The 27,309-nt window shown below is 36.3% G+C and overlaps 1 protein-coding gene across 1 annotated transcript in view; it reads right to left on the reverse strand.

Moving 5' to 3' along the window:
* The window catches only part of SLC2A2 (solute carrier family 2 member 2), a 45,934-nt gene extending 19,309 nt beyond the window's left edge, over positions 1–26,625 (reverse strand). The window contains exons 1-6 of the mRNA XM_053710134.1: positions 26,494–26,625; positions 25,436–25,531; positions 24,341–24,525; positions 16,531–16,655; positions 15,959–16,074; positions 11,765–11,927 (exon numbers count right to left, since the gene is read on the reverse strand). Of these exons, the coding sequence (XP_053566109.1) occupies positions 11,765–11,927; positions 15,959–16,074; positions 16,531–16,655; positions 24,341–24,525; positions 25,436–25,531; positions 26,494–26,508 (700 nt within the window). The 5' untranslated portion in view covers positions 26,509–26,625. The remainder of the gene's footprint in view (positions 1–11,764; positions 11,928–15,958; positions 16,075–16,530; positions 16,656–24,340; positions 24,526–25,435; positions 25,532–26,493) is intronic.
* Positions 26,626–27,309: the final 684 nt, after the last annotated feature.

A 27,309-nucleotide genomic window follows, 5' to 3' on the forward strand; every position in this document is an offset into this window, starting at 1 on the left:
TAATAATGTTTTTACAGAAGGTGTGAACATAAGGTATAAACATCCATTTTCATTCCTCGAAATGATAGTCAATAAATCATAGTGACCAAAACATGAATTGAACTAATGATATATTTTCAGTAATTAGGGTGGTTAAGGGAATGGGAGTGGGATGTAGTAGTTTCACTTACATGCAGTGGAACTCCACAGTATGTAATTCGATGACCAGCTGCAGCAGGGGCAGCACCATCACCATGGACCTCAGCAGCAACTATAGAATCAGCATGTGTAGACAGAACAACAGGGGATTGTAGGGCTTCCAGCACCCCTTGTGCCCATGATTGACCCCTTGTGCCCCATGATGTACTCCTTGTGCCCCATGATTGACCCCTTGTGCCCAATGATTGACCCCTTGTGCCCAATGATTGACCCCTTGTGCCCCATGATGCACCCCTTGTGCCCCATGATTGACCCCTTGTGCCCCATGATTGACCCCTTGTGCCCCATGATGCACCCCTTGTGACCCATGATTGACCCCTTGTGCCCCATGATTGACCCCTTGTGCCCCATGATGCACCCCTTTGTAATTGGTTTGACAAACTTGCAGGGGCAGGAATAATAAATGCTTTGAAGAGGTTCGATGACCAGCTGCAGCAGGGGCAGCACCATCACCATGGACCTCAGCAGCAACTATAGAATCAGCATGTGTAGACAGAACAACAGGGGATTGTAGGGCTTCCAGCACCCCTTGTGCCCATGATTGACCCCTTGTGCCCCATGATGCACCCCTTGTGCCCCATGATTGACCCCTTGTGCCCCATGATTGACCCCTTGTGCCCAATGATGCACCCCTTGTGCCCCATGATTGACCCCTTGTGCCCCATGATTGACCCCTTGTGCCCAATGATGCACCCCTTGTGCCCCATGATTGACCCCTTGTGCCCCATGATTGACCCCTTGTGCCCCATGATGCACCCCTTGTGCCCCATGATTGACCCCTTGTGCCCCATGATGCACCCCTTGTGCCCCATGATTGACCCCTTGTGACCCATGATTGACCCCTTGTGCCCCATGATTGACCCCTTGTGCCCCATGATGCACCCCTTTGTAATTGGTTTGACAAACTTGCAGGGGCAGGAATAATAAATGCTTTGAAGAGGTTAACTATTTGTGATCAAGCTGCTGATCTGTATGTTGTTAAGCATGCACTTGTTAGGCCTTCAGAGAGTTACGTTGGTTTCTAAGTCAGTGCAAGGGTTGCAGCGCCTACAATTTGTGGCGAGATGAGAATGGAGTAGATTTTCTGAAATCTGCGCGCGAAAGTCCTTACGCCGTATATTGGATACCAAACTGCGCATGTTTTGTATGTTAGTCTATGGGCCAAAAAACGACGGGCGAAGGCAGAAATGTATGCGCGTAACTTATAAGTTACGCCGTATATAGGATACCAAACCCGCGCAAATATTGGCATTGCCGGCTTTTGCAGGCGACGATTTATATTGGATCGAGGCCTATATATATATATATATATATATATATATATATACATATATATATATATATATATATATATACCGTATATAAATATTACTGTTTGGCTCTTAAAGTATGACCGGCTCCTAAATATTCTTACTGGCTCCTAAATTTAAAAAAAAAAGGTTTGTTGACCAATGATTCAGGTATCTGTACAGGTAAGTATGACCTTATGGTAGTTAAACTTTTTATCTGCTATCCTATAGTAGATCTCTACCTAAGCAACACATTACATGAGAAAACAACAGGCAGCAAGGACTTTAAACTCATAAATTATCAGTAATTTAACTATATGGTGTGTTTATCACACAGAATGATAGCACAACATATATCATCATAGTCAAGAGAGATTTTCTGCAACAGATTTACAATAAATATACATCAATATATCTATTAATTTAGAGATATTTCAAACGTAATTTTATTTAAAAAAAAACACAAAAAAACAGAAAGATACATATTGCAATGTGGATAAGCTTAAAGGGACATTATAGTGGAAACATTACATACCCTTTGCAACTGCAAACGGATTAAAGTCCCAATCAGCAGCGGCAGCTGCCCAGCTTGGACATCCAATTACTGCTGCTGACTGAGTCGCCAGCTGTGTCAGCTTGGGACAGCAGTTCTCGGTGTCTCCTTATCTGTATTTTAACTATGTGTTTAATCCCTTTGTAGTGGTTAAACACATTTATTAAGCTGCAGATGCAGATTCGGGGCCTCAGTATTTGTGGCTAGCCTGAAATGCTAGTTAAGTAGCTGTAAGATACTTTCATTATTTATTTTGTCCCCTTTTCCTGTAATTCCATTCTGAAATTGTGAGCTTTTCAGTTCCTCTTAGAAATGTAAGAGCAGAACATTTTTATATCCCACACAGCTATTGGCTGCATGCTCTAATGACTTATTTATACCTGTCCCTAATTGGCCACACCAGAGAAGGTAACCTAAGTTACAACATGGCAGCTCCCATTGTTTTATAGACACTAAAACTTTACACTCATTTTGTCAATTTTTAATAATGAAACTTTTAAAAATACATCTACATGTTATTCTCAGACTAAACTTTTATTTAAATGCATCATTCCATCTATATTTTCAAACCACTGATTAAGCTTTATAAAAAAAGTTTTAATCATGCATCAGAAGTAATTTGCAGAAGCACTTCTTTACAGAAAGGGTGATTGATTCATGGAATAAACTTCCACGGGCTCCATTGCCGCAGCAAAAGCTGCCACCGACAGTTTTTACGTGGTTTTGGTATCCAATATACAGCACCGCATATAAATGAGGCACATATATTTCACCCGTCGGCCGCAATTTTTACTCCCATAAGCTAACATGGGACCGCTTCGCAAATCGGTATCCAATATTCAGCGCAAGGACTTACTTGACGAAAATGGAGAAATTTTACTCAATTTTAACCTTACCACACAAAGACAGCCGCAGCAGGCCTTGCGCTGAGTATGGGAGCACCTTAACTCCTGTAACTGACTGAAAATATTAACTAACACCTAACGCCTGCACAATAACTAATAAAGTATATTAAGCTCTATATCCGCCATCAAACCCACACCGCAAGTAATAATTACATTATTAACCCCTATATCCGCCATCAAACCCACACTGCAAGTAATACCTAAAGTATTGACCCCTAAATCCGCCAACCCCAACATCGCAAACTACCTAATAAAACTATTAACCCCTAATCCGCCATTAACCCATAACGCAATAAACCTATTAAACTCAAATTCACTATTCAGTGTACGGTGGAGATTGTACGAAAAGGATCCTCCATGCTCCATGACTCCGCGGTCGCCGGGCTTCAGTTCCAGGGTCGCCGGTCTTCAGTTCCAGGGATGCCGGTCTTCAGCTCTGTGGTCATCGGTCTTCAGCTCCGCCCTCATCGGTCTTCTGGAAGAAGAAAGAAGAGTTCGCCGCATGGAAGAAAACTTCACCACATGGAACAGGACCTTCTCCGACGGACTTCAGGAACCGTGAGTACCAACCTGGGGGTGAGACTTAGGTTTTTAAAAATATAAATTAAAAAATTTTAATTTAGATTAGGGTGGGCACTTCGTAAAAGAGCTAAATGTCCTTTTAAGGGCAGCAAATGCCCTTTTAAGGACAATGCCCATACAAATTCCCTTTTCAGGGCAATGGGTAGTTTAGGTTTTTTAGTGTTTTTTGGGGGGGTTTGGTGGGTGGAGAGTTTTACTGTTAGGGAGTAGTGATGTCGCGAACATAAAAATTTGGGTTCACGAACGGCGAAAGCGAACTTCGCAAAAGTTTGCGAACCGGCAAACCGGGGGCGAACTGCCATAGACTTCAAATAGGCAGGCGAATTTTAAAACCCACAGGGACTCTTTCTGGCCACAATAGTGATGGAAAAGTTGTTTCAAGGGGACTAACACCTGGACTGTGGCATGCCGGAGGGGGATCCATGGCAAAACTCCCATGGAAAATTACATAGTTGATGCAGAGTCTGGTTTTAATCCATAAAGGGCATAAATCACCTAACATTCCTAAATTGTTTGGAATAACGTGCTTTAAAACATCAGGTATGGTGTTGTATCGATCAGGTAGTGTAAGGGTTACGCCCGCTTCACAGTGTGCAGTGTAGGTGATATACCTGCCCTGACCATGCTTTGCAGACCAGGTATCAGTGGTCAGATGGACCCTTGCCCCAACACTGTGTGCCAGACATGCCATTATAGCAGACTTATATGGCTTTGGCGTTGCTTTTTGGTAATTAGAAGGCTGCTAAATGCCACTGCGCACCACACGTGTTTTATGCCCAGCAGTGAAGGGGTTAATTAGGGAGCATGTAGGCAGCTTGTAGAGTTAATTTTAGCTTAAGTGTAGTGTAGTAGACAACCCAAAGTATTGATCTAGGCCCATTTTGGTATATTTAATGCCACCATTTCACCGCCAAATGCGATCAAATAAAAAACAATTGTTCACTTTTTCACAAACTTTAGGTTTCTCACAGAAATTATTTACAAACAACTTATGCAATTATGGCATAAATGGTTGTAAATGCTTCTCTGGGATCCCCTTTGTTCAGAAATAGCAGACATATCGCTTTGGCGTTGCTTTTTGGTAATTAGAAGGCTGCTAAATGCCACTGCGCACCACACGTGTTTTATGCCCAACAGTGAAGGGGTTAATTAGGGAGCATGTAGGGAGCTTGTAGAGTTAATTTTAACTTAGGTGTAGTGTAGTAGACAACCCAAAGTATTGCGATCAAATTTAAAAAAAACTTAAATTTTTTCGAAATTGTAGGTTTCTCACTGAAATTATTTACAAACAGCTTGTGCAATTATGGCATAAATGGTTGTAAATGCTTCTCTGGGATCCCCTTTGTTCAGAAATAGCAGACATATATGACTTTGGCGTTGCTTTCTGGTAATTAGAAGGCCGCTAAATGCTGCTGCGCATCACACGTGTATTATGGCTAGCAGTGAAGGGGTTAATTAGGTAGTTTGTAGGGAGCTTGCAGGGTTAATTTTAGCTTTAGTGTATAGATCAGCCTCCCACCTGACACATCAGACCCCCTGATCCCTCCCAAACAGCTCCCTTCCCTCCCCCACCCCACACTGGGCAAGTGGGCACAGTATACGCTGTGAGCCTGACACACACGCTGGCAGGCAGGCAACTGCAATTAGATTACACAGGGGAAAAAAAAAAGCAGACTGATGTTCTAGCCCTAAAAAGGGATTTTTGGGGTGCTGTCCTTACAGCGGAGATCAGATGAGTCCTTCAGGACTGTAGTGCACACAGAATACACTAGCCTAGCTATCAATTTCCCTATTAAATCAGCAGCAGCTACACTGTCCCTCCTCTCACTAAGAAAGCAGCTTCCGAATTAATCTAAAATGGATGCTGTCCAGGAGGTGGGAGGGTCTGCTGCTGATTGGCTGGAATGTGTCTTCTGACTGTGAGGTACAGGGTCAAAGTTTACTCAATGATGAGGAATAGGGGGCGGACCGAACATTGCATATGTTTGCCGTCCGCGGCGAACGTGAACATGCTATGTTCGCCGGGAACTATTTGCGACATCACTATTAGGGAGGACTTTTATTTTTTATTTTATTTTTTATTTGCAATGTAAAAGAGCTGTTTAACTTAGGGCAATGCCCTACAAAAAGCCCTTTTAAGGGCTATTGCTACTTTAGCATTAGATTAGGGGGTGTTTTTATTTTGGGGGGGCTTTTTTATTTTCATATGGATTAGGTTTAATTTTTTAATTTTTGACCATTTGTTTATTATTTTCTGTAATATTAGTTTTTTTTATTTTCCGTAGTTTTAGATTAATTTAAATTTAGTTTTTTTTATTTTTAAAGTAATGTTAGTTTTTTTATTTTAATAGTAACTTTAGTATTTTTTAATGTAAGTAATTTGGGTTAATTTAGGGGGTGTTAGGTTAGGGGCCTTAGTAATTTAATTATTTATTTGCATTGTGGGGAATGGCGGTTTAGGGGTTAATAGTTTTAATAGGTAGTTTGCGATGTGGGTTAATGGCGGCTTAGGGGTTAATAGTTTTAATAGGGACTTTGCAATGTGGTTTAATGGCGGATTAGGGGTTAATACATTAGGTAGTTTGCAATGTTGGGGTTGGCGGCTATAGGGGTTAATAATGTAATTCTTACTTGCGATGTGGGTTTGATGGCCGATATAGGTGTTAATAGTTTAATTAGGCATATTGCATTTTGGGGGGGTTGTCGGTTTCGGGGTTAATACTTTTATTATTTCCGATGTATGTTTGATGGGGAATATAGTGGTTTTACATGTCAGGTTTATTTTTGGGAGGCCGGTTAGACGTTTACGGGAGATTTGATATTTGTTTTATTTTTCTTAGACGCCGGCAGTTTCTAAAGTGCAGTAAGTCACTAGCGACTCCAGAAATTTGTATTTACGCTTATTTCTGGACATCGCTAATTTATCCTACTTACGTCACTTTATGAACTTCCGGCAGGGTTTATTGGATACCCCAATGTGCATGGTGAAATTACGGGCCGCGCGGATTACAGCGCTTGTGCTGAAGCCTGCGCCATATATGTAATCTCGCCCCACAAGAGGTGGTAATGACAAACACTGTGGAGGACTTCAAGAAGGCTTGGGATAAGTGTAAGGCTATCCTACAAACTAGTTAAATTTATATTGCTAGGAAATATTGGGCAGACGTGTTGGGCCTGTGATTCTTAGCTGCAATCAAAATCTATGTTTCTATGTTTCATGGAAAATAAAAATATGCATTGTACTCCTATTATTTGCCAGATTTTTATGAGGCAGCAAAACAATGCAAACGTATACATTTATAAAACAATTATTTCATATTCTGATCTTTTGCAACACTGTGATAAATTGCAGATACATAGTACACAGAATTATTTTCTTGATAAAGTAAGATCTTGTGTAAACCTAACAGGTGTGACCTCAAATAAGCAAATCAAAAAATGTACTTTATGACTCTTCAATAATAATCTTCAAAGGTTTTATTCTCAATTTATTACTTAGATTATTTGTAGTTTCAAGACTTTAATAGGTTAATTAATTGTCTGTGACATAGTTTGTCTCCATACTAGGAACCTAAAGGAACCAAGGAAATATTTTAAAGCTTGGAGCCACACCACTGGCCGGGAATTCTAGAGCCCATAGGCAGAATGTTATCAATATCTTCTTTAAACTTGTGTCTAGTGGCATGTCTTTAATTAATGGGACATGGAATGCAAGCTTTCATTTTCATGATAGAATGTTCAATTTTGAAAAATGTATTAGTTTACTTCTATTTTCAAATTCTTATCTTTCTCTTGGTTTCCTTTTGCAGGTTATGTCATGCACGCAGATCGCATGAACTCAGCAAAGGATATTAAGAGAAAAGATTTGATTACAGAACATAGAAAAGGTTATTTAAAATTGTTCACTCTGATGCGAGCAAGGTCGCTCTCTTTGTAATCAATAAGGACGGCTTATTACTACTTGAAATTGGTTGATATCACTACTGACATTAAGTTAGCTGGTCGAAGTGTATTAAATAGATATTAGGGTGTCTATCAGCTAATACAGAATGTACACCAATGATGTCTTTCTAATTACTGATTATATGTTGTTATTACTACCTGTAAGATTGATATGTAGAGTCTACATATCAATCTTACAGGTAGTAATAACAACATATAATCAGTAATTAGGAAGACATCATTGGTGTACATTCTGTATTAGCTGATTGGTTGTTTCTCAACTGCGGTCCTCAAGGACCCCCAACAGGCCGTGTTTTCATTATAGCTGAACCAGTGCACAGGTGAAATAATCAGCTGAACAGTAACCATGGTTACTAACTTGCTTTCACCCATCACCTGATTATTTCGCCTGTGCTCTAGTAAAGCTATAATGAAAATCTGGACTGTTGGCTGTATTTGAGGACTGCGATTGAGAAACACTGATGTACACCAATTGTAGCTATGTTCTCATGGATCATATGTATATTGTCATATACTATTATCGTGTTTATAAACCTAATAAAAAATATTTCACAATAAAATGGTTCACTCTGTCTTAAAGTTAAACTTTGACCGCTTTTCCTTTTAAAGAAAAATGTAAAATGAACAGTGGTACATTTACAATTTGACTGTAAACATATTAGCAATACATTTTTGTTCAAGTCATCAGGAGAGAAGGCTACTTTTTTTGCTTTGAAATCGGGACTCACAAGATGCCAGTATCTAAGCATTACCACCTTCTGACTGGCGCATACACACCATGTGCTCCCTTGTCTGTTAATCGAATGTGTGCATACGGCTCAGGCACCAACTAGATCACAACTATGAGTATGTAAACAGTAACAGCGTTGAATTTAAAAAGGTTAAGAGTGCAGTTTGCACTGTAATGTCCCTTTAATTTCTATAAACCTGACAGCATGCAATAGACATCTCTCTAAAAACAATACTGCTATAGTCCTATACACTTGTCCTTTTTTCCCCTTTTTGTGCATATACACATATCCAATCGCATCACTAAACATAAAGGACCACTAAACACAGTACAATTTAATAATTGACAAATACACAATAAAATGACAATACAATGACACTTACTATGAAAATGAAATGAGCAGTAGAAGAAAGTTAATCCAATTTGCCCTCCCCCTGAATCCTGACAGCCATCAGCCAATCACAAAATGCCTTTACATATATACTCTGCACTTTTGCACATGCCTTGTAGGAGCTGAAGCCTCAGAAAGTGTGCATATAAAAATATTGTACTTGTTTTAATAATGGAGGAATATTTGGAAAGTTTTTTTGTTTTTTTTAAATTGCATATTTTATCTGAATCATGAAACTTTAAGTTTGACTTTAGTTGAATGGTAAATAGACATGGAAATCAAAGACAATGGCTGTGTGATCAGGATCACTGCAATTTAAAGGGAGACTGAACCCAAATTTTTTCTTGCGTGATTCAGCATGAAATTTTAAGCAACTTTCTAAATTACTCCTATTATCAAATTTTCTTCATTCTCTTGGTATCTTTATTTGAAATGCAAAAATGTAAGTTTAGATGCAGGCCCATTTTTGGTGAACAACCTGGGTTGTTCTTGCTGATTGGTGGATAAATTCATCCACCAATAAAAAAGTGCTGTCCAGAGTGCTAAACAAAAAAAAGTTTAGATGCCTTCTTTTTCAAATAAAGATACCTAGAGATCGAAGAAAAATTTAAATTAGAAAGTTGCTTAAAATTGCACGCTCTATCTGGATTTAAAAAGAAAAAAATTGGGTTCAGTGTCCCTTTAATGCCATTACATTGTTTTTGTTTTTTTTTAAATTGTTCTAGGTGAGGTTACATTTTCCAGCATATTTTAACAAGTATATGGATTTTAACAGCGCGTTTCTGTTTGAAGTCAGGAATTAAGTGCTCAGACACTAAACTATGTCTGCACTTTTGTTTTTTATGAACTCAGGGTATAGTTTATTAACATTCACAAATTATTTTAAATAAAATAAAAGATTTAGTTATTAAATCAATCAAACATATACAACCGTACATGAAAAATAGGATGTAGTATAAATGCATTCCAGTTCATAAAACCTCACTGGACAATTTCCCATAAGGCAAGTGTTCATGTGTGCATTCATGTGTCTCTGTCTATAAGTGGGAACAAGAGAATATATGTGATCATGTATGTGTCTGTAAGTAAGCAGGAGTTATTAAATAACCAGAAAATCAATCAATTTGTTAAACACAGAAAAAATACTGGTGTTTCCACCATTAGTAATCTTATCTTAGTTAACTTTTAACCACAGATCATGCACACAGGCGATGGCAACAACTAGACTCTGCTCAAATACCTGGAGACAACTTCAAACAACAAGATAGTGATTAAAACTTCCTAACTCTTAGAAAAAATCCATTACAGCCATAAACTGCTGAAAATAAATACATTGATAAATGTATCTAACCTCAATGAGAAATAAATGCAATTTAATTTTTTTAAAAGCCTCTTTATAGGGGAGTACAGTAAATATTACTGTAGACTCACTAAGCAATCCATTAATGCCATGCAATAATTTGTTAAACGGCAATTAAACACAACATAATTTCATAATTAGCAAAATGCATAATATAAAGACAAAGCAACAACATTTACTTTACATTTCAAATGAGCAGTTGATTTTATTCTTACAATGTGTATCATGTGACAGCCATCAGCCAGTCACAGAACTCTTGCACCTGCTCAGTAGAAACTAGTGTCCCAGAAAGTGTGCACATAAAAAGTAAATTGGAAAGTATTGTTAAAATTGCAAGCTCTATCTGAATCATGAAAGTTGAATTTTCCTTTACTTAAAGGGATATGAAACCCCAAAAGTTTATTTAATGAATTCGATAGAACACACCATTTTAAACAACTTTCCAATTTACGCCTATTATCAAATTTGCTTTATTCTCTTGTTATCCTTTGCTGAAGGAACAGTATTGCACTACTGGTAGCTAGATGAACACATCTAGTTAGCGTATCACAAAAGACAAATGTGTGTAGGCACCAATCAGCAGCTAGCTCCCACTAGTGTTCTTTTTCAACAAGGGATACCAAGAGAAAGAGGCACATTTGAAAATAGAAGTGAATTTAAAAGTGTCTTAAAATTACATGCTCTATCTGAATCATGCACGTTTAATTTTGACTTTCCTAACCCTTTAAAGGGATATGAAACCCAATTTATTTTTTTCTTTCGTGGTTCAGATAAATCATGCAATTTTAATCTACTTTCTAATTTACTCCTATTATCAAATTTTCTTCTTTCTCTTGGTATCTATATTTGAAAAAGCAGGAATGTAAGCTTAGAAGCCAGCCCATGTTTGGTTCAGCACCCTGGGTAGAGCTTGCTGATTGCTGGCTACATTTATCAGTGGTGTAACTAGATCCCAGTACGCCCCAGAACAACATCTGTTAGCAGAACCAGTGACTGTGATTCATCTTTCACTCATTATAAATCTGCACCAAAGAATATGAACTTGTGCCATCTTGGAACCTCTACCACCATATACCACCACTGGCAAATCCCTACACGTTTTTGAAACTGTGACCATGGGGGGGAACACTGAGGTGCCAGACATGATACAGGTGCAGCCCAGTCCCCATAGTGATTTCACTACTGATTTTATGGCCAGTGGAACCCCCTAGAGTTCCTCTTTAGTCTTAGAACTTGGCAGCTGTTATAGTAAGGTTAAAGGGATATGAAACCCTTTCATGATTCAGATAAGAGCATGTGATTTAAAACAACTTTCTATTTAACTTCATTTATCAATTTTTCTTCATTATCTTGGTATCTTTTGTTGAAAGCAGGTATGTAGGCTTAGGAGCCAGTCAATTTCTGGAGCACTATATGGTAGCAGTTTTTCAAAACTGTTATACATTTGCAAGAGCAATCATTTTATTCTGCCATGTAGAGCTCTAAATACCTACCTAGATATCTCTTCAACACAGAATGTCATGAGACCTGCACCCTGATAACAGAAGCGCTGACTGTTAAGTATGTTTTGTATTCTGTGCAGGTAACATACCTACCAATGAGGGGCCTCATACATATACCAGGTACCAGTGTCATTTAAAGCCCTGCATTTAATCTCTTTTAAAATGTATATATAAGGAACATAATATTTAACATCATGTTATAATTTGCTGTAAATGAGTTAGAAAATAGTTACTGATTATGTCACAAAGCATGATACAAGAATTTGCGTATTATACTTTTTTAGAACTTACTTTTTTTAGCTGCCTCCTCCTTTCCTAGTTTGATGAATAAATATCTCGGGCTTTCAGGGCAAAAGAACAGTAGAATGATCTGAATGATAGCGGGAATGCCAGAAATACCAAGCAGCACAGGCCATAGCGTTTTACTACCCAGAATAAACTCTAGTCCAACTACCTGGAAACAAAATTTTGATGTTAAAATGGAATTGTAAACATAAAGAGTACCACTTATTACTGTACTATTATAAACTGAATACATAGACTGGCTCATCAATGAAAAAAGCTTCTTTGAGCAGTTCAAATCATCAAATGGGTGCCCGTAGCTAGGGTTACTGCATACCCCCTCATATAGAGAGCATCAATACAAATAGAAATGCCACAGCACCATGTATAATACTTATGCTTTGAATAAAGAAACAATCTTCTGGAGATATATATATATGTGGTGCTGTGGCATTTCAATTTGTATCAATGCACTATTAGATGCAGAGATCACTGTATAATTTGTGAGGCTTTTTAACAAGTCAGTACATTTTATAGTGATCATCATAGAATGGTGATAGGGTGTGCTACATCATCAGTTATAATTGTTTTTCCACCAAAAGAAATTAAAGGGATATGAAACAGCCTGTATTAAAAAATAAGCACCAAGCAGTGGCTTATATTTAATAGAGATCATTGCAATATGTGTTATTCATCATTTTAAAAGGATTTTACCTTTATATTTATTTTTTAAACTTAATTTGTGTAGTGTCCATTAATTTCTTTAACAGCCTTACAAGGATGCTAGGGTCTCTTCAGGAAAGCTTGTTTAGCTTGATGTCATAAAACTTTTAGAGTAACATGAGCTGGTTTACTATTAAGTGAATACTAGATAGGCAGAATGCAACCTAAGTTACCAACATGTCTGCTCTTTTATCTCCCTGAGGGTAGTGGCTACAATGAGAAATTCTAAGTGCTCATTTTGCAAGAAAACAAGTAGTTTTTTTGTTTACTTTGATTTAACATATTTGCTTTTACTTAAAGTGAAAGTCAATCCTAGTGTTGTACAAACGCTAGGATTGACTATTGAAACAAATAAAGGGGACTTTTATTCACGAAGTATAAGATACTTCATGTAGAAAGCTCCTTTATTTGTTTCAACCGATCGCCATCCTTAGCTGCCACAGCAGCCCACGGCTAAAAAATTTTTTGCTAAGAGGTGACGTTTTCACCTCTTAGCCAATAGCCGTGCGGTAAATCCGGCTTGGCATCCATGGGAGCCGGATTTACTGCACGGCTATTGGCTAAGAGGGGAAAATGTCACCTCTTAGCAAAAAATGTTTTAGCTGTGGGCTGCTGTAGCAGCTAAGGATGGCGATCGGTTGAAACAAATAAAGGAGCTTTGTACATGAAGTATCTTATACTCCGTGAATGAAAGTCCCCTTTATTTGTTTCAATAGTCAATCCTAGCGTTTGTACAACGCTAGGATTGACTTTCACTTTAAGGATCACTGTTTAATATCCCTTTAACCCCTTCAGGATGGAGGCAACTGTCTACGATCAGAACATAAACAAAAACACAGGCATGATGTCACATGATTGTCACTGCGATCACATGACTCCAAAAGGCATTGATTGGCTTCTGGAGGACTGGCTGCGTTCCTAGACAAGTCCCCCAGTCAGATCCACCGGATTGTTAGCAAGGAGTGGAGCAGAAGGCTACAAAAGTTAGGACGTTCCATGCCACCCTAATGGCTTTAAAGCCCAGAGCTTTTAGCATGGCATGCAATGGCGTTTAGGGGTTAATTTACTAAAAAGATCTCTTTCCTGACCTGGCTGTTTATGTATTTATTTTTAATTTTTTCAAGTAAATTTTTGTCCAGTCCCTCAGACCAAAGAACAAGAAATAATAGTAGTCTGGGGCCTCAGAGCAGCAGGGGGATTTTAAGCCAGATAATAATGGAGAAGAAAATATAAATGATTGAAGGAAAAAAGAGTAGGAGGAGAAGGGGAATAAGAAAGATTGCAAATGGTAGTAAAAGACAGTGGTCAGCAGTTCATTAAATGCCCTCTCTAATCTCATTGATTTATGCTCATTAGTTTCAATTGATTAGAACATGTCATGTTTGCAATAGTGATCCTAAATAACTATGTGAACTCCTGCAAAGGACAGACAATCAGAAGCAGCAGTTGTACAACCCCACCCACCAATCACACGCTGAGTCTTACAGGACACACACGACTGATTATCTAAAACTCTCAGGTTTGTGAGATTTTCTGAGAAAACTCACCAGTACTATGAAGCCCCTGTTTTAATTGTCTAGAGGCAGTTTTTACCTTGAGAACAAAAGGGTGTTCCCTGCTTTTAGGTATGTGAAGGCGATGCATACATTACAACAGGGCTCAGAAAACATTGTTACATTACATTATAGAAATAAAAATACATAGTAATACATTGTATTGTTTAGTCACTTTAACATTGCAACAAAATTGTTCTATTTTATGGAAAAATTTAAATTTGTATTGAAATTACAAAGGGGAGGAGAACAATTTAAGGCTTTCAGCAGAAATCATAATAAAACTACACTGCAAATAAAAAGAAAATACTGTGAATTTTGTATTTGTAAAACAAAATTTAAAATGTATTGTTTTCCTCTGGTTTGAGTTTCCCTTCCTCTGCTAGTGGGCAGAACTGGGGCATTCTGGGGTATTCTTTTAACATTCCCCCTGTGGATATTGCAATTTTTTCTCGCAAACTGAAAGATGGCGAGATTGTGTCAAAATATGGAAAAAGCTTATTACCCTCATAGAAAAGTATTAAAAAATAGAGGCGTTTGTAAAATGCTGAAAACAGAGTAAATAAATAAAATAAATAAATGTATTGACTGCAGTATTTCATAAGTCTGACCCCTGCTCCCTACTTCACTCTCCCCAGCATTGTTTCCCTTTTAAAGAAGACTCTAACAAGGTTTTTCACATCTGGCCTGGCAAAGTTTTTATCATCTGGCAGTGGCCCATATAGTTATCTAGGATCACTAATGGAAAAATTACATGTTCTAACAAATGAGAATGGCCCTTTAAGTTGAAAGGACATTTTATTTTATTTCCATCTTTTAATGCACATTTTTGTCCTAAATAAACCAGTCTTTTTGCCAAGCTTGCAGACGTCTCTCCCTCCCCAGAAACAGAGTTGTCAAAATTGTGTGTATCACAAGCAGATCCTATACTGCTATTTTAGTTTCAATTTAAAACAGCTTTAACAAATTTTGTAGGTCAATTTGTTTTTTTAGAATACTCCTTTGACTTATTTCTCCTATTATTTAGTGAATCAGATGCTTGGAAAAATATAGGAAATTTGTTAGTTAATATTTAGTTTTTTGCTAGCTCTCTCACATTATAAAGTTAAAAATATCTCATGTGTTTCCTTCACCACAAAGTCTGCACAACTTGCAATCCTAAATGAAAATCAATTACAGTATTAGCAGAGGGCCAGTAGTAGAATAAACACAATAACAAATTAAAAGTTATCAGTGAAAATAACTTGCTGCTGTTCATTGTCTCTGAATATCAGTTGACAGTACAGTTTGTGGTAGATAGGTGAAGATTGTGGTATTGCTCTGGGTAAGGAATATGTGGTTATCAATCTAAAAAAGTCTATGACGGCTTGGCAGTTACTCTGTTAGATTCAAGAGCCACTTTTAAAATGAAAATTTCAGCCTAAGAATATTTCCATCTTAAATGTTTGGTAACAGAAGAAACAGTGCTGATCAATGTTATATGACAATCAGAAAAATAAATCAATGCATGACAAAGGGCACTAAAGCTAAAGGTGTTGCAGGCACTTTACTTGGGATCCATAGCCAAATCAGATTAACTATTCACAGTGCAAGATATGTTACTTGATTGGGACTATGCACTATGGATATTTATGTGAATTCTTTTTTATTTTGCTCTGTTTTGTTCTTGACAGTTTTTCATTAAAAAAGCATAGTTACTCAACACAGTAATTCTCATATACATTGCTATTCTACCTACAAGGGGCTATGAATAAAATAGTGGGGTTTTTTTAGGGTTTACAATTTCTCTAATGGAAGTAATAATTAATTACCTTTGATTGCATCAAGCTACAGATGGAGTCTTTAGTCCATTAAACACCCTATTATACACTTTATTTTTATGGATGACATCTCATTAAACACTTTGGCAGTTTTTACTTTTGTGTACCTGACTAATTAGAATTCCTGTGACAATAGCCAGTTGGTGCATTGTTCCCAAAGCTCCTCGAAGGGCTGTTGGAGAGATTTCTCCCACATAGATTGGTACAAGACCTGATGCCAGCCCTAACAATAATAGAAAGACAAGTGTCAGGTTTCAGCACAAAGCACCAGTGTTATTTATCTTCATACTTCGAAAAAACAATTTAAATATAGTTAAAAAAAATTGTTACAAAATATTGCAGCCCTAACCAAACCAAGCAATTGTGTTAAGTGATATCCCAAGCAGCTTATTGTAGTGTTATGATATAGCCAATCAGAGGTTGTATTGTTCACAGGGCCAGTGCTACAATAAAGGCAGACTAGGTGGCTGCCTAAGGCCGCTCCTTGGCAGTGCTCTCCCTAAAAGTATAATAACATGACTGATAGAGCCTCTGATTGCTTGGGTCAGGCAATCATCTGCAGAAATCATTTATTAAAACAAGCTTTGAATTACACTTAATAAACATAATGCATCAATTCTATCTACATTCAAGTGAAAATAAAACCAAACAATTGTATATAAAGATGTTTACAACTTACCACAGTAAAGACCAGTGATTAATCTTCCAGCAATAACAAGGGCATGTGCTTGTCCTAATGGGGATAATCCCATAAGAAGAGCCCCAATGATTGCTAGAATATTTACAGTCATCATGGCCTTAATCCTGAAAATGGTAACAAGAGAATTAGATATGATTTGTTAACCAGCAACATATTTATTTGAAATAGTTTTTATTATGTTTTATAATAGTAACAGTAACATACTCAAGCATGTACAATCAACATATCAGTGCAATCAATACATTTCCATATTAATCTGTTCTCTATAGACCTTAACATTTCTTCAGTAAAACGATAAATATGTGGTAGGTAATAAGTGATAGGTGGCAGGTGGCAGGCCCCGGCTCCTCATTGTGAACTCAATTTTATATCGCTTGTATACTAAGGAGCTCGTCATTTCTCCTTACTCTAGCTTCATGGTACATGATATATGGTTCCCATTGTCCAAAAAAAATTTCTTTAGTGTTCAGAGTTTCTGCTGCCATGCTTGCCATTTCATAATGGTGTGCTATCTTTTTTTCAATGAACCCAAAGCTAGGGGGCGTGGATTTCCAGAACTGCGCTACACTAATTCTTACTACTGTACATATTGTCATAACTAACTTATGATGTCGTTTCGGTATTTGTAGTAATGGGAAGTGTAGTAATGCATGTTCAGGTTGTAACCTAATTTCTTTCTGGAAAATGGCACTAAGAAGAGTCGATGTTCCCTCCCAAGTCTCCCTTATTTTCTCGCAGTGCCACCACATGTGCAGATATGTCCCTCTATCCCCACATGCCTTAAAGCAAAGCCTCGGGGAAGAGTCTTCAGAGCTTCCGAACCTAGTCGGGTGCAAATACCATCTAAAAGCCACCTTGAGGAAATTCTCCTTAAGCAGAGCATTATGTGAGAATGACAATCCCTTGAACCAGCGACATATTTAAAACAACTTTTTAATTTACTTTTATTATCAAATGTTCTTTATTCTCTTGGTATCTTTTGTTGAAAACCAGGGATGTATGCTTAGGAGCCAGCCATTTCTGGAGCACTATTTGGCAAGACCAGGTATCTCTATGGGAACAAAGCAAATTTTAAAATAGAAGAAAATTGGAACTTATTTAAAGATTGTATGCTCTGTCTGAAACACAAACACATTTTTTGGTTTTAATATCCTTGTAATAAGGACACTGGCCCAATTATCAAATTTTACCACCAAGTCCTAAAAAACACATTTAGTGTCTCCCATATAAATAATGAGAGCTCTCTGTTATGTAAAAGTTTGCAATGGACAATGAAGTACACAGGGAGAACCCGGCATATATTTAAACTTTAATATTACGCCTAATGCAAATCAAAATACGCTGTTTTTAGTGCACTATGCCTTACATTTATGTTTTGAGTATTTTGATAAAAGCTTGCCACCTTTTAATTTGCCAGAAAAAACAGTAAGATCTGTAGGGCAAAAATGTTTAGATAGTTATGCTTAAATTTGAGAGACAATGTCATAAACGCCCGTGGAACACCTATATTAAAGGGACACTGAACCCAAATTGTTTTCTTTCTTTTCAGATAGAGCATGCAATTTTAAGCAACTTTCTAATTTACTCCTGTTATCAATTTTTCTTTGTTCTCTTCCTATCTTTATTTGAAAAAGAAGGCATCTAAGCTTTTTTTGGGTTTCAGAACTCTGGACAGCACTTTTTTATTGGTGAATTAATTTATCCACCAATCAGCAAGGACAACCTAGGTTGTTCACCAAAAATGGGCCAACATCTAAGCTTACATTCTTGCATTTCAAATAAAGATACCAAGAGAATGAAGAAAATTTGATAATAGGAGTAAATTAGAAAGTTGCTTAAAATGTCATGCTCTATCTGAATCACGAAAGAAAAAAATTGGGTTCAGTGTCCTTTTAAGCCCTTTTTACGCTAAACAAAATTACTCTTTGTATTTTGTACTTATAAGTACTCATTTCTTTTTGTTTTTTGCACATCCAGTGCACTTAAATTACAATTTACACTGTGCATATTTAATATGATTTATTTCTGTGTAATTTTTAAGTTTTTGATAAAATACGATTTTTAGTGAATGATTTTTGATGCACCTTAACAATAAAACTTTTCCCTGTGAATTTTTGTGTTAATGGTTCAGTTATTTACTTTGTATGATTTTTAAAATTACGATTTTCATTGTGCACTTTTGTAATGTATGAATCTCCTTCCCATACGAAAATGCAGTATACGCCCCTCAGCAAGACACCCTGTTTTCAGGGTAAAAAATAGCTTTAGATCATTCCACCAGGTAAATAAAAGAACTGGCGAGCCTTCTTAAATAATCTCGCCTGCCCAGAGACCTTTAGATCATCAGGCCAATGGGAGGTAGAGGCAAAGGCTGATATTCTGAAGATTAAAGGGACATTGTACACTAGATTTTTCTTTGCATAAATGTTTTGTAGATGATCTATTTATATAGCCCATAAAGGTTTTTTTTACAAAAAATGTATAGTTTTGCTTATTTTTAAATAACATTGCTCTGATTTTCAGACTCCTAACCAAGCCCCCAAGTTTTATGTGAATACCGTCAGCTACCTACTCCAGCTTGCTCCTGTTTGTGTAAAGGGTCTTTTCATATGCAAAAGAAGGGGGAGGGGGGGGTCTTATTTCCCACTTGCAGTGGGCTTTCCAACTACCTTTTCAACAGAGTTAAACTGGAAGCTTCTAAGTAAGTTTTTAAACAGTTTTATACTGGATTTTTATATCAGTATCTGTGCATCTTATTTATAGAAGTCTCTATTACATGCAGTTATATGAAAATGAGTGTATACTGTCCCTTTAAAGGGACATTGTACACTAGATTTTTCTTTGCATAAATGTTTTGTAGATGATCCAATTTTATAGCCCATACAGGGTATTTTTTTGTACAATGTATAGTTTTGCTTATTTTTAAATAACATTGTACTTATTTTCAGACTCCTAATCAAGCCCCAAAGTTTTAGAAGTAGACTTGTTGTCTACCTACACCAGCTCGCTCCTGTTTTTGTAAAGGGTCTTTTCATATGCAGGGGAGGGGGGTGTCTGGTCTGCTCTTTTTGCTTTCCAGCCCATTTCAGTGGGTGTCCCAGCCTAACCTTTTCAACAATGCTAAACTGGGAGCTTCTAAGTAAGTTTTTAAACGGTTTTATACTGGATTTTTAGATCAGTTTCTGTGCATATTATTATTTATAGTAGTGTCTATTACATGCGGTTATATGAAAATTGGTGTATACTGTCCCTTTAAGGCCCCCTAGACAATTACTTACAGTGTTTCACTATTTGTGGCTGTTCAGTGTTAAAATGTATTCAAGTGGATTAACATAGAACTATAACGTGAACCACAAATCTATGTAACTAAAATATTTAATAGAAATTAGCTTCGTAGGACAGATAAATTATATATGTTTCAATTAAACTATGTCATCCATTTTTTTTTTTACTAAATAGGGATACATTTTTCTATTCCTAGTACTACAGCTATACAAACACATAACTCCAACACATCTCCTTACAGTTAATATGTATTCCTTTAACTTAAATTCTCATTATTACATTAGTATTTGTCTTCCCACTTATGTGGTGTTAATGTGGTGGACTAAGGGCAGTCAAATATGATATCTCTGCAATCCTTGTGGCTCCCCAGCAGAATTTTACATATGTGTTTGTCCCCTCTGCAGGGTTAAATACAAGTTAGCTAGGATCTGTAGTGCAAACATGTTGTGTTCTAGCAAATTAGAACATATAGGTTTGCAGTAGAATGTTCCTTTAAACTTTCAGGGGAATATATGAATACTTTAGGGAATGCTATGACCCTTATTTATCTACTTTTTCTCATATTTTAATGCTAGAAAAAAAGTCTGTTATCATTTTTTTGTAAAGGAGTAGAATTTACTACACAACATCCTGGAATGGAACTGCAGTCAGCAATATTTCTAAACACATCAGCATGCTTAGCAGTACAAAGGTAAGGATAACATCTTTCAAAGCAGCAGTATGTTCTACATCAGTATTTCTCAACTTCAGTCCCTCACGTACCTCTAACAGGCCAGGTTTTCATTATAGCTCAACTAAAGCACCAGTGAAATGATCAGCTGATCAGTAATTCCTGTTTATTTACCTGCTCTCACCCATCAGCTGATTATTTCACCTGTGCTCTAGTTAAGATATCATGAAAATCTGGAATGTTAGGGTTACTTGAGGACTGACGTTGAAAAACACTGTTCTACATGCAGGAGTATGCTGGTTCATAATATTACACAGTGCTACTGCTTGTAAAACTACACAAAGCAACATACTACAATGCAACATAAAGGATGCGGACATCAGGAAACATTATTATTTAGAACCTACATTATATATATATATGAAACATTAAAATTCGTTCCCAAATTGGGACAGATTACAAGTGGAGCGGATTAACGCTCCCGCTCGAGCACTAACTCTACTAAAAGTAAGCTTTTTGCACACGTCAGGTAGCACTTGTATTACAAGTTGAAAGTAAACTGTTTTCACTTGCGCTTATCCGATGCACGTAAAAAGCCAAACTTAGAATACTGCATGTGCGATAACATATTCCTCTATATAAGTCAGCAGAGCAAAAAAAATAACACCCTATTCGTGTGAAACCCGATCGCATATTCTCAAAAGCGCTAAACTGTCATGAAAATATTAATATTTCACATTCCAGTGTTCTTCACATAGAATATGTTATATTTATTCATACATTTTATTGCACAAACATATAAATAGGAATATCTATTTAAAAATACATAGAACATATATACAGTAAAATACACAGTATAACACTTTATTAAAAATGGATATTGCATAAATATGCTTTAACGTGTTTTCATCTACTTAACTGTATACATATGTTCTCAATGTTTAGTCCCTTTGCCTGCCTTTTTTCGAACACCTGAGACCTCATATCTTTGAGCCGTTATAACTTTTTACCAACCGTTAACTTCAATCACTATGCTCAAGTAATCGTGTTTACTTTCAACTTGTAATACAAGTGAAAAACCTGAGGCGTGCAAACACCTGCGATAAACCCCTTTTCGCTTGCACGTAACTGTTATTGCTCCACTTGTAATCTGTCCTTTGACAACCAAAGGTCCTAATAATTTAAAATGGGATACAATTTCCTAAAACATATTAATGCAGTCCCATGCCAGTTGATTTGCCCTCATCTACAAGTTTCTAAACAAAATAGTTTGAAACAAAAGTAGCTTTTAGGGATAGTCATCCTACTAACTACATGTTTACAGCTCCCCGGATGCAGAATTGGTAGTAGAAATAGCTCATTGCCTGATCATCATTGTTCAGTGAAGTGCATATGCTTGGTTTTTGCACTGAATTATCATTCTATTGAACCAATATGATCATTGGAATACATCCTTCAAGAGCCAGCATTTATTTTACCTAAATGGGGGTTACTATTTGCCACTTAAACTTTAAGGGACAGTCAAGTCCAAAAAAAACTTTCAAGTTTCAAATAGGGCATGTAATTTTAAAACAACTTTCCCAATTTACTTTTATCTCCAATTTTGCTTTGTTCTTTTGGTATTCTTAGTTGAAAGCTAGACCTAGGAAGGCTCATATGATAATTTCTAAGCCCTTGAAGGCCGCCTCTAATCACATGATTTTGTATTTGCTTTTCACAGCAGGGGAGAGCTAGTTCAGGTAAACCCTATAGATAACATTGTGAGCACGCCCGTGGATTGTGGCAGGACACTGCACTAATTGGCTAAAATGAAAGTCAATAGATAATAAATAAAATGTCATGTGATCAGGGGGCTGTCAGAAGATGCTTAGATACAAGGTAATCACAGAGGTTAAAAGTATATTAATATAACTGTGTTGTTTATGCAAAACTGGAGAATGGGTAATAAAGGGATTATCTATCTTTTAAAACAACAACAATTCTGGTGTTGACTGTCCCTTTAAAGGGACAGTCTACCATAGAATTGTTGTTGTTTTAAAGATAGATAATCCATTTATTACCCATTCTCCAGTTTTGCATAAACAACACAGTTATATTAATATACTTTTAACCTCTGTGATTACCTTGTATCTAGGAACCTTCTTCCAGCCCCTGATCACATGACTGTGACTGTTTATTATCTATTGTCTTAAATTTAGCATTGTATTGTGCTAGATCTTAAATAACTTTCTGCGCCTGAACACAGTGTTATCTATATAGCCCATGTGTACTTTCTGTCTCTTTGTGTTGAAAAGGAATTTAAAAAGCATGTGATAAGAGGCAGCCCTCAAAGGCTTAGAAATTAGCATATGAGCCTACCTAGGTTTAGTTTAAACTAAGAATACCAAGAGAAAAAAGCAAAATTGATGATTAAAAGTAAATTGGAAGTTGATTTAAAATTAAAAGTCCTATCTCAATAATGAAAGTTTAATTTATACTAGACTGTCCCTTTAAGTCTGACATAGCAGTTAGGGTGCTGATGCACAGAGATAAGCACAAACCATTCCCCATCATGATGTCATAACACCAACTTCAGTCTACTGTACTGACCTGAGGTTCTCACCCTGAAATACTACAGTTATGACCACACAGCTATGGTGCCACCTACAAATTACCTTTCTCTATCTAATGAAAAGCAACCTTTTTTGCTCTTTCAAGATGTAGTGCTGCAATATGACAGCAGTTTAGGTGGTTAATAATTCTGCAGGGGAGTTGGCACTCCAGAGTTGAGATGCCCAGTAAAGAGTTGTTGGCAGAGAGGAGGTGGCTTTATTGAGCAAGCAATCATGACATGCAATGTGTGTCTAATAGTCCATGATGTTGCTTCTGACCGTCTGACTCTTTTCTGGAGATACGTTATGGATTGAATGTGGTTTGTAAAGCTACAGAAGGGTTGGCATCTCTGGCTCCTAAACATGAAGTGCACATTCCACTTACTACAGAATGATATGGTGATCTCTGCATTGCACGGCAGTGCATAACTGCTCCTAACCTCATACCAATTCGCTGTTAGTTACTTCACAACTCCTGAGATTTTAGATAACGCTCTCCCATTTTGGAAATGTAGTGATTTAAAACTTTAATGGGTCAGATAAGAAGGGAGAAAAAAGAGGCAGATGGCAGCACTCCAGATTAAAAGATGTATGTTTATTTTACATCTACTCCAAACAAAAATAGAAACAACTTTGGTCACCCGTTTGTATACAAAGGTGCTGTGAGAGTAGATATATTCTCAGATAACAAGGGACACAAAGCAGAAAAAAAAGCAAATTTGATAACAGAAATAAACTGGAAAGTTGTTTAAATATCATGCTGTATGTGAATCATGAAAGTATTATTTACTGTACCTTTAAATGCAGCAGAGCTGCTTTATTTGCACTCTGTCTTGACTTGTTGACAAGTGTCTTTAAAGGGACACTTAACACCCCAAAAAATTATTTCATGATTCAGAATAGAGGCAGGCTATTTTAAGCAACTTTTTCATTTACTCCTTTTTCAATTTTTCTTTGTACTCTTGCTATCTTTATTTGAAAAAGCAGGAATCTAAGCTTTTGAGCAGGCTATTTTTGGCTCAGCACCTGGGTTGCGCTTGCTGATTGGTGGCTAAATAACCCACCAATCAGCAAGTGCTGAACCAAAAATGGGCTAGCTCCTTTGCTTACATTCCTGATTTTTCAAATAAAGATAGCAAGAGAACAAAGAACAATTGATAATAGGAGTAAATTAGAAAGTTGCTTAAAAAAAGATTGTGTTAAAACCAGCAAACAAATTAACACACTGCACAAAGGTTCTTACCTTCCTAGTTTATCTGCTATCCATCCCACAAAGAATGAAGATACCATTCCTCCCAGGGAGAATATGGATACAGAGAGAGACCAGTACATGGTGACAGTAGCTGGAGCCGGAGGTTCTTCTTTTTCAGTTTCATTTTTTTCAGGATAATCTAGTTCCAGTACCCTGGCATAGTGTCTCTCTACTATCTGTGGAATTAAAACAGCAATAAATGCACTGATATTGGAAATGTGTAGGATTTGGAGCACAAATTCAGTCTAATGAAGACACCATATCTACTAATCATTAGCCCTCATGTATGTGAAGTTCCGGTCTCTAGCAGTCATGAAAGGTATTGACAAGAAGTAAATGCCACTTACATGAGCAGGACCCTTTTTAAAGGGGCGTTACATTTACATTTCTTATATATGCATCGATAATGGCAGCAATTAAATATTGCATTGCAAAACATTACAGGCAGAATAAATGTTTTAAATGATTTAACAATAAAATCATTATTTCCCCTGTACAGCAAAAGCATTCAATGTAAATAATGAATTATATTAAAATGCTATTTTCCCATATTTATACGTTTTATGAGTGGTTACAGTTTGTTGATGTTGCTTTAATTAAAGTCTAATGTATCTGTTTAAAACAAGTATGCATTGTGACCAGAAGCTTGATTAGGTTCATTTATAGACACTTTTTAATTTATTATTGATACATTTAACTTTGAGGCAATAACAAGGTATAAATATGTTGGAAATATATGCAAGTTAATAATCTTCACGGAAAAAATATCAAAATATTATGCATTACAAGGCTGTTTGAATGGACACAGGAAGAAAATAAAAGCACATGTGGTCAGGGTTTCCAGTGCAAGTCAGCAGGATGGGTCTATTGTCAGATCATGTGAAAGGAAGAAGCACTTTTTTACTTTATTTTCCAAAAGAGATAATCACAATCTCCTTTGTTTCCATACAAAGAGCATCTGAACTGTGCACTTGTATTGTACCCTATAATGGTGTGAAACAAAACTTTTTATTCTAGGTTGGCTAATTGCTATTAGGCAATTCCTATTCATTACAACTATTTACATTGTATTTAGTGTATAATTACCTTTTGCGGAGCATTAATGACCCCAATTCCATAACCATACTGCAGGGAGCCCAGCACTGCTGTGAAGACTGCAAAAATCAGGGTCCCTGTTAAATGCTAAAGAGAAAACAAAAGACAAAGTCAGTCATGCAAATGACTATCTCCCACTACCCAAAGGCTACTGAGAATATTCCTGAGGGGAGGGAGGCAAGGTCTCCATAAGCCATTGCCTACAGGACATCAGGCTGTTATTCAGAGTGGAAATATTCTTCTAAATGGGAGTTTCTGTTGACAGATGTGGATTTTACAACTGGAATAACCCCCCATGTATAAATACACACATTAAGCACTGATACCTATAAATAATTGTTTTTATTTGTGATTGTTTTGTTAATGAAGCCTAGGAAATTCCCAGTAATTTTTTATATATATATTTACAATCAAGTAAAATAATACATTAATATTCACATTTAAAGTTAACTATATAGTCTAAATATACTTTTATAGGAGAATATGTATTTGGTAGAATTAGTATACAAATGCCGATTTTTTAAATGACTGTGTTTGGTATGTTAATTCGGACCACAGAGATCTGCTGTATCCCACAGTTTAATGAACAAGGAAATTCGTCTTAATGCAACATGTATAGTAATTTTCAGACAACCTAAATATAAATTTTATATATATATATATATATATATATATATATATATATATATATATATATATATATATATATATATATATATACATATATATATATATATATATATATATATATATACACACACACATACATATATATAATTCCCTCCCCCCCAAAAAAGTTTTTATTACTAATATATATTATATTTAAAACAAAATAAAATTACTAGAGTATTGAAACAATGTTTCATGCCATGGTTAATCAGGATAGAAAAAAATGAATTAAATCGATCACATATTAATGTTGCAGTAACTAAATTTGAACAAATAGCAGTATAATATTCTGCTGGATAAGGAAGTCGTTTTAGATATTTTAAGCATTAAACATCAGAGAGATTAGTCCTATCTAGAGTCTATTTACAGGGAAACAATACCTTATTTTCCTGCATTTTCTTATCCCAGAATGTCTTCCTCTGTAAACTTGCTGTAAAAAGCCTATGAAATCTTGATGACTTGTTAAATACAGGTATACAAGGGGGCAGGGTCCAGGGGAGGAGGGGTATGAGAGCATAGTTTACTATGGGAGGGCAGCCTTACTGATAGGGTTCTGCTTACTGTGAAAATCATTACTACACTTATTTTAGGACGTACGGTGGCAAAGAGATTATTGTTGTATTTTTTAGAATGATTGTTTTTAAAATAAAACCTGAAGTCTGATAAGCAAACCCAAAAGTTATGAGAAATGTACCCACTACTACTGTAAATGCGTTAAAGCTTTATAAATAAAGAAGAAGAAGAATAATGCTATGAAAGTGCATTCCTAATATTGATTAGGGGGTTTGCCCGGACCTTATAGTGATATACTTTTGTAAACCACTGTATTGATCACAGCTATTTATTTTTATTTATATAATTAGAGCAACTAGACATTTTTCCAAGATGGTTATAAAATCTAGTAGTCTAATTTGTCCTAATATAAATTAATAGTTAAACTTCATAGATCTTTAAAATTATTAACGCATAATGCAATAATCCACCTCTTTAAATATTCTTAAGAAAATGTAATTTGGCATTTTTGTGGATATTACAAATACATCTGTTATACTAGTGAGATGTTTAACCAAATGTTCAGAAATGTGTTGTACCCAAGGAAAATAATAAACAGAATTATTTGTCCTACGCTAACTACAAATATTGGTCTTTTTTGTGTCTTTGTGAAAATGACCAAACACATTACCCAATGACCCTTC

Source organism: Bombina bombina, chromosome 4 (assembly GCF_027579735.1).
Source record: "Bombina bombina isolate aBomBom1 chromosome 4, aBomBom1.pri, whole genome shotgun sequence".
NCBI lineage: Eukaryota > Metazoa > Chordata > Amphibia > Anura > Bombinatoridae > Bombina > Bombina bombina.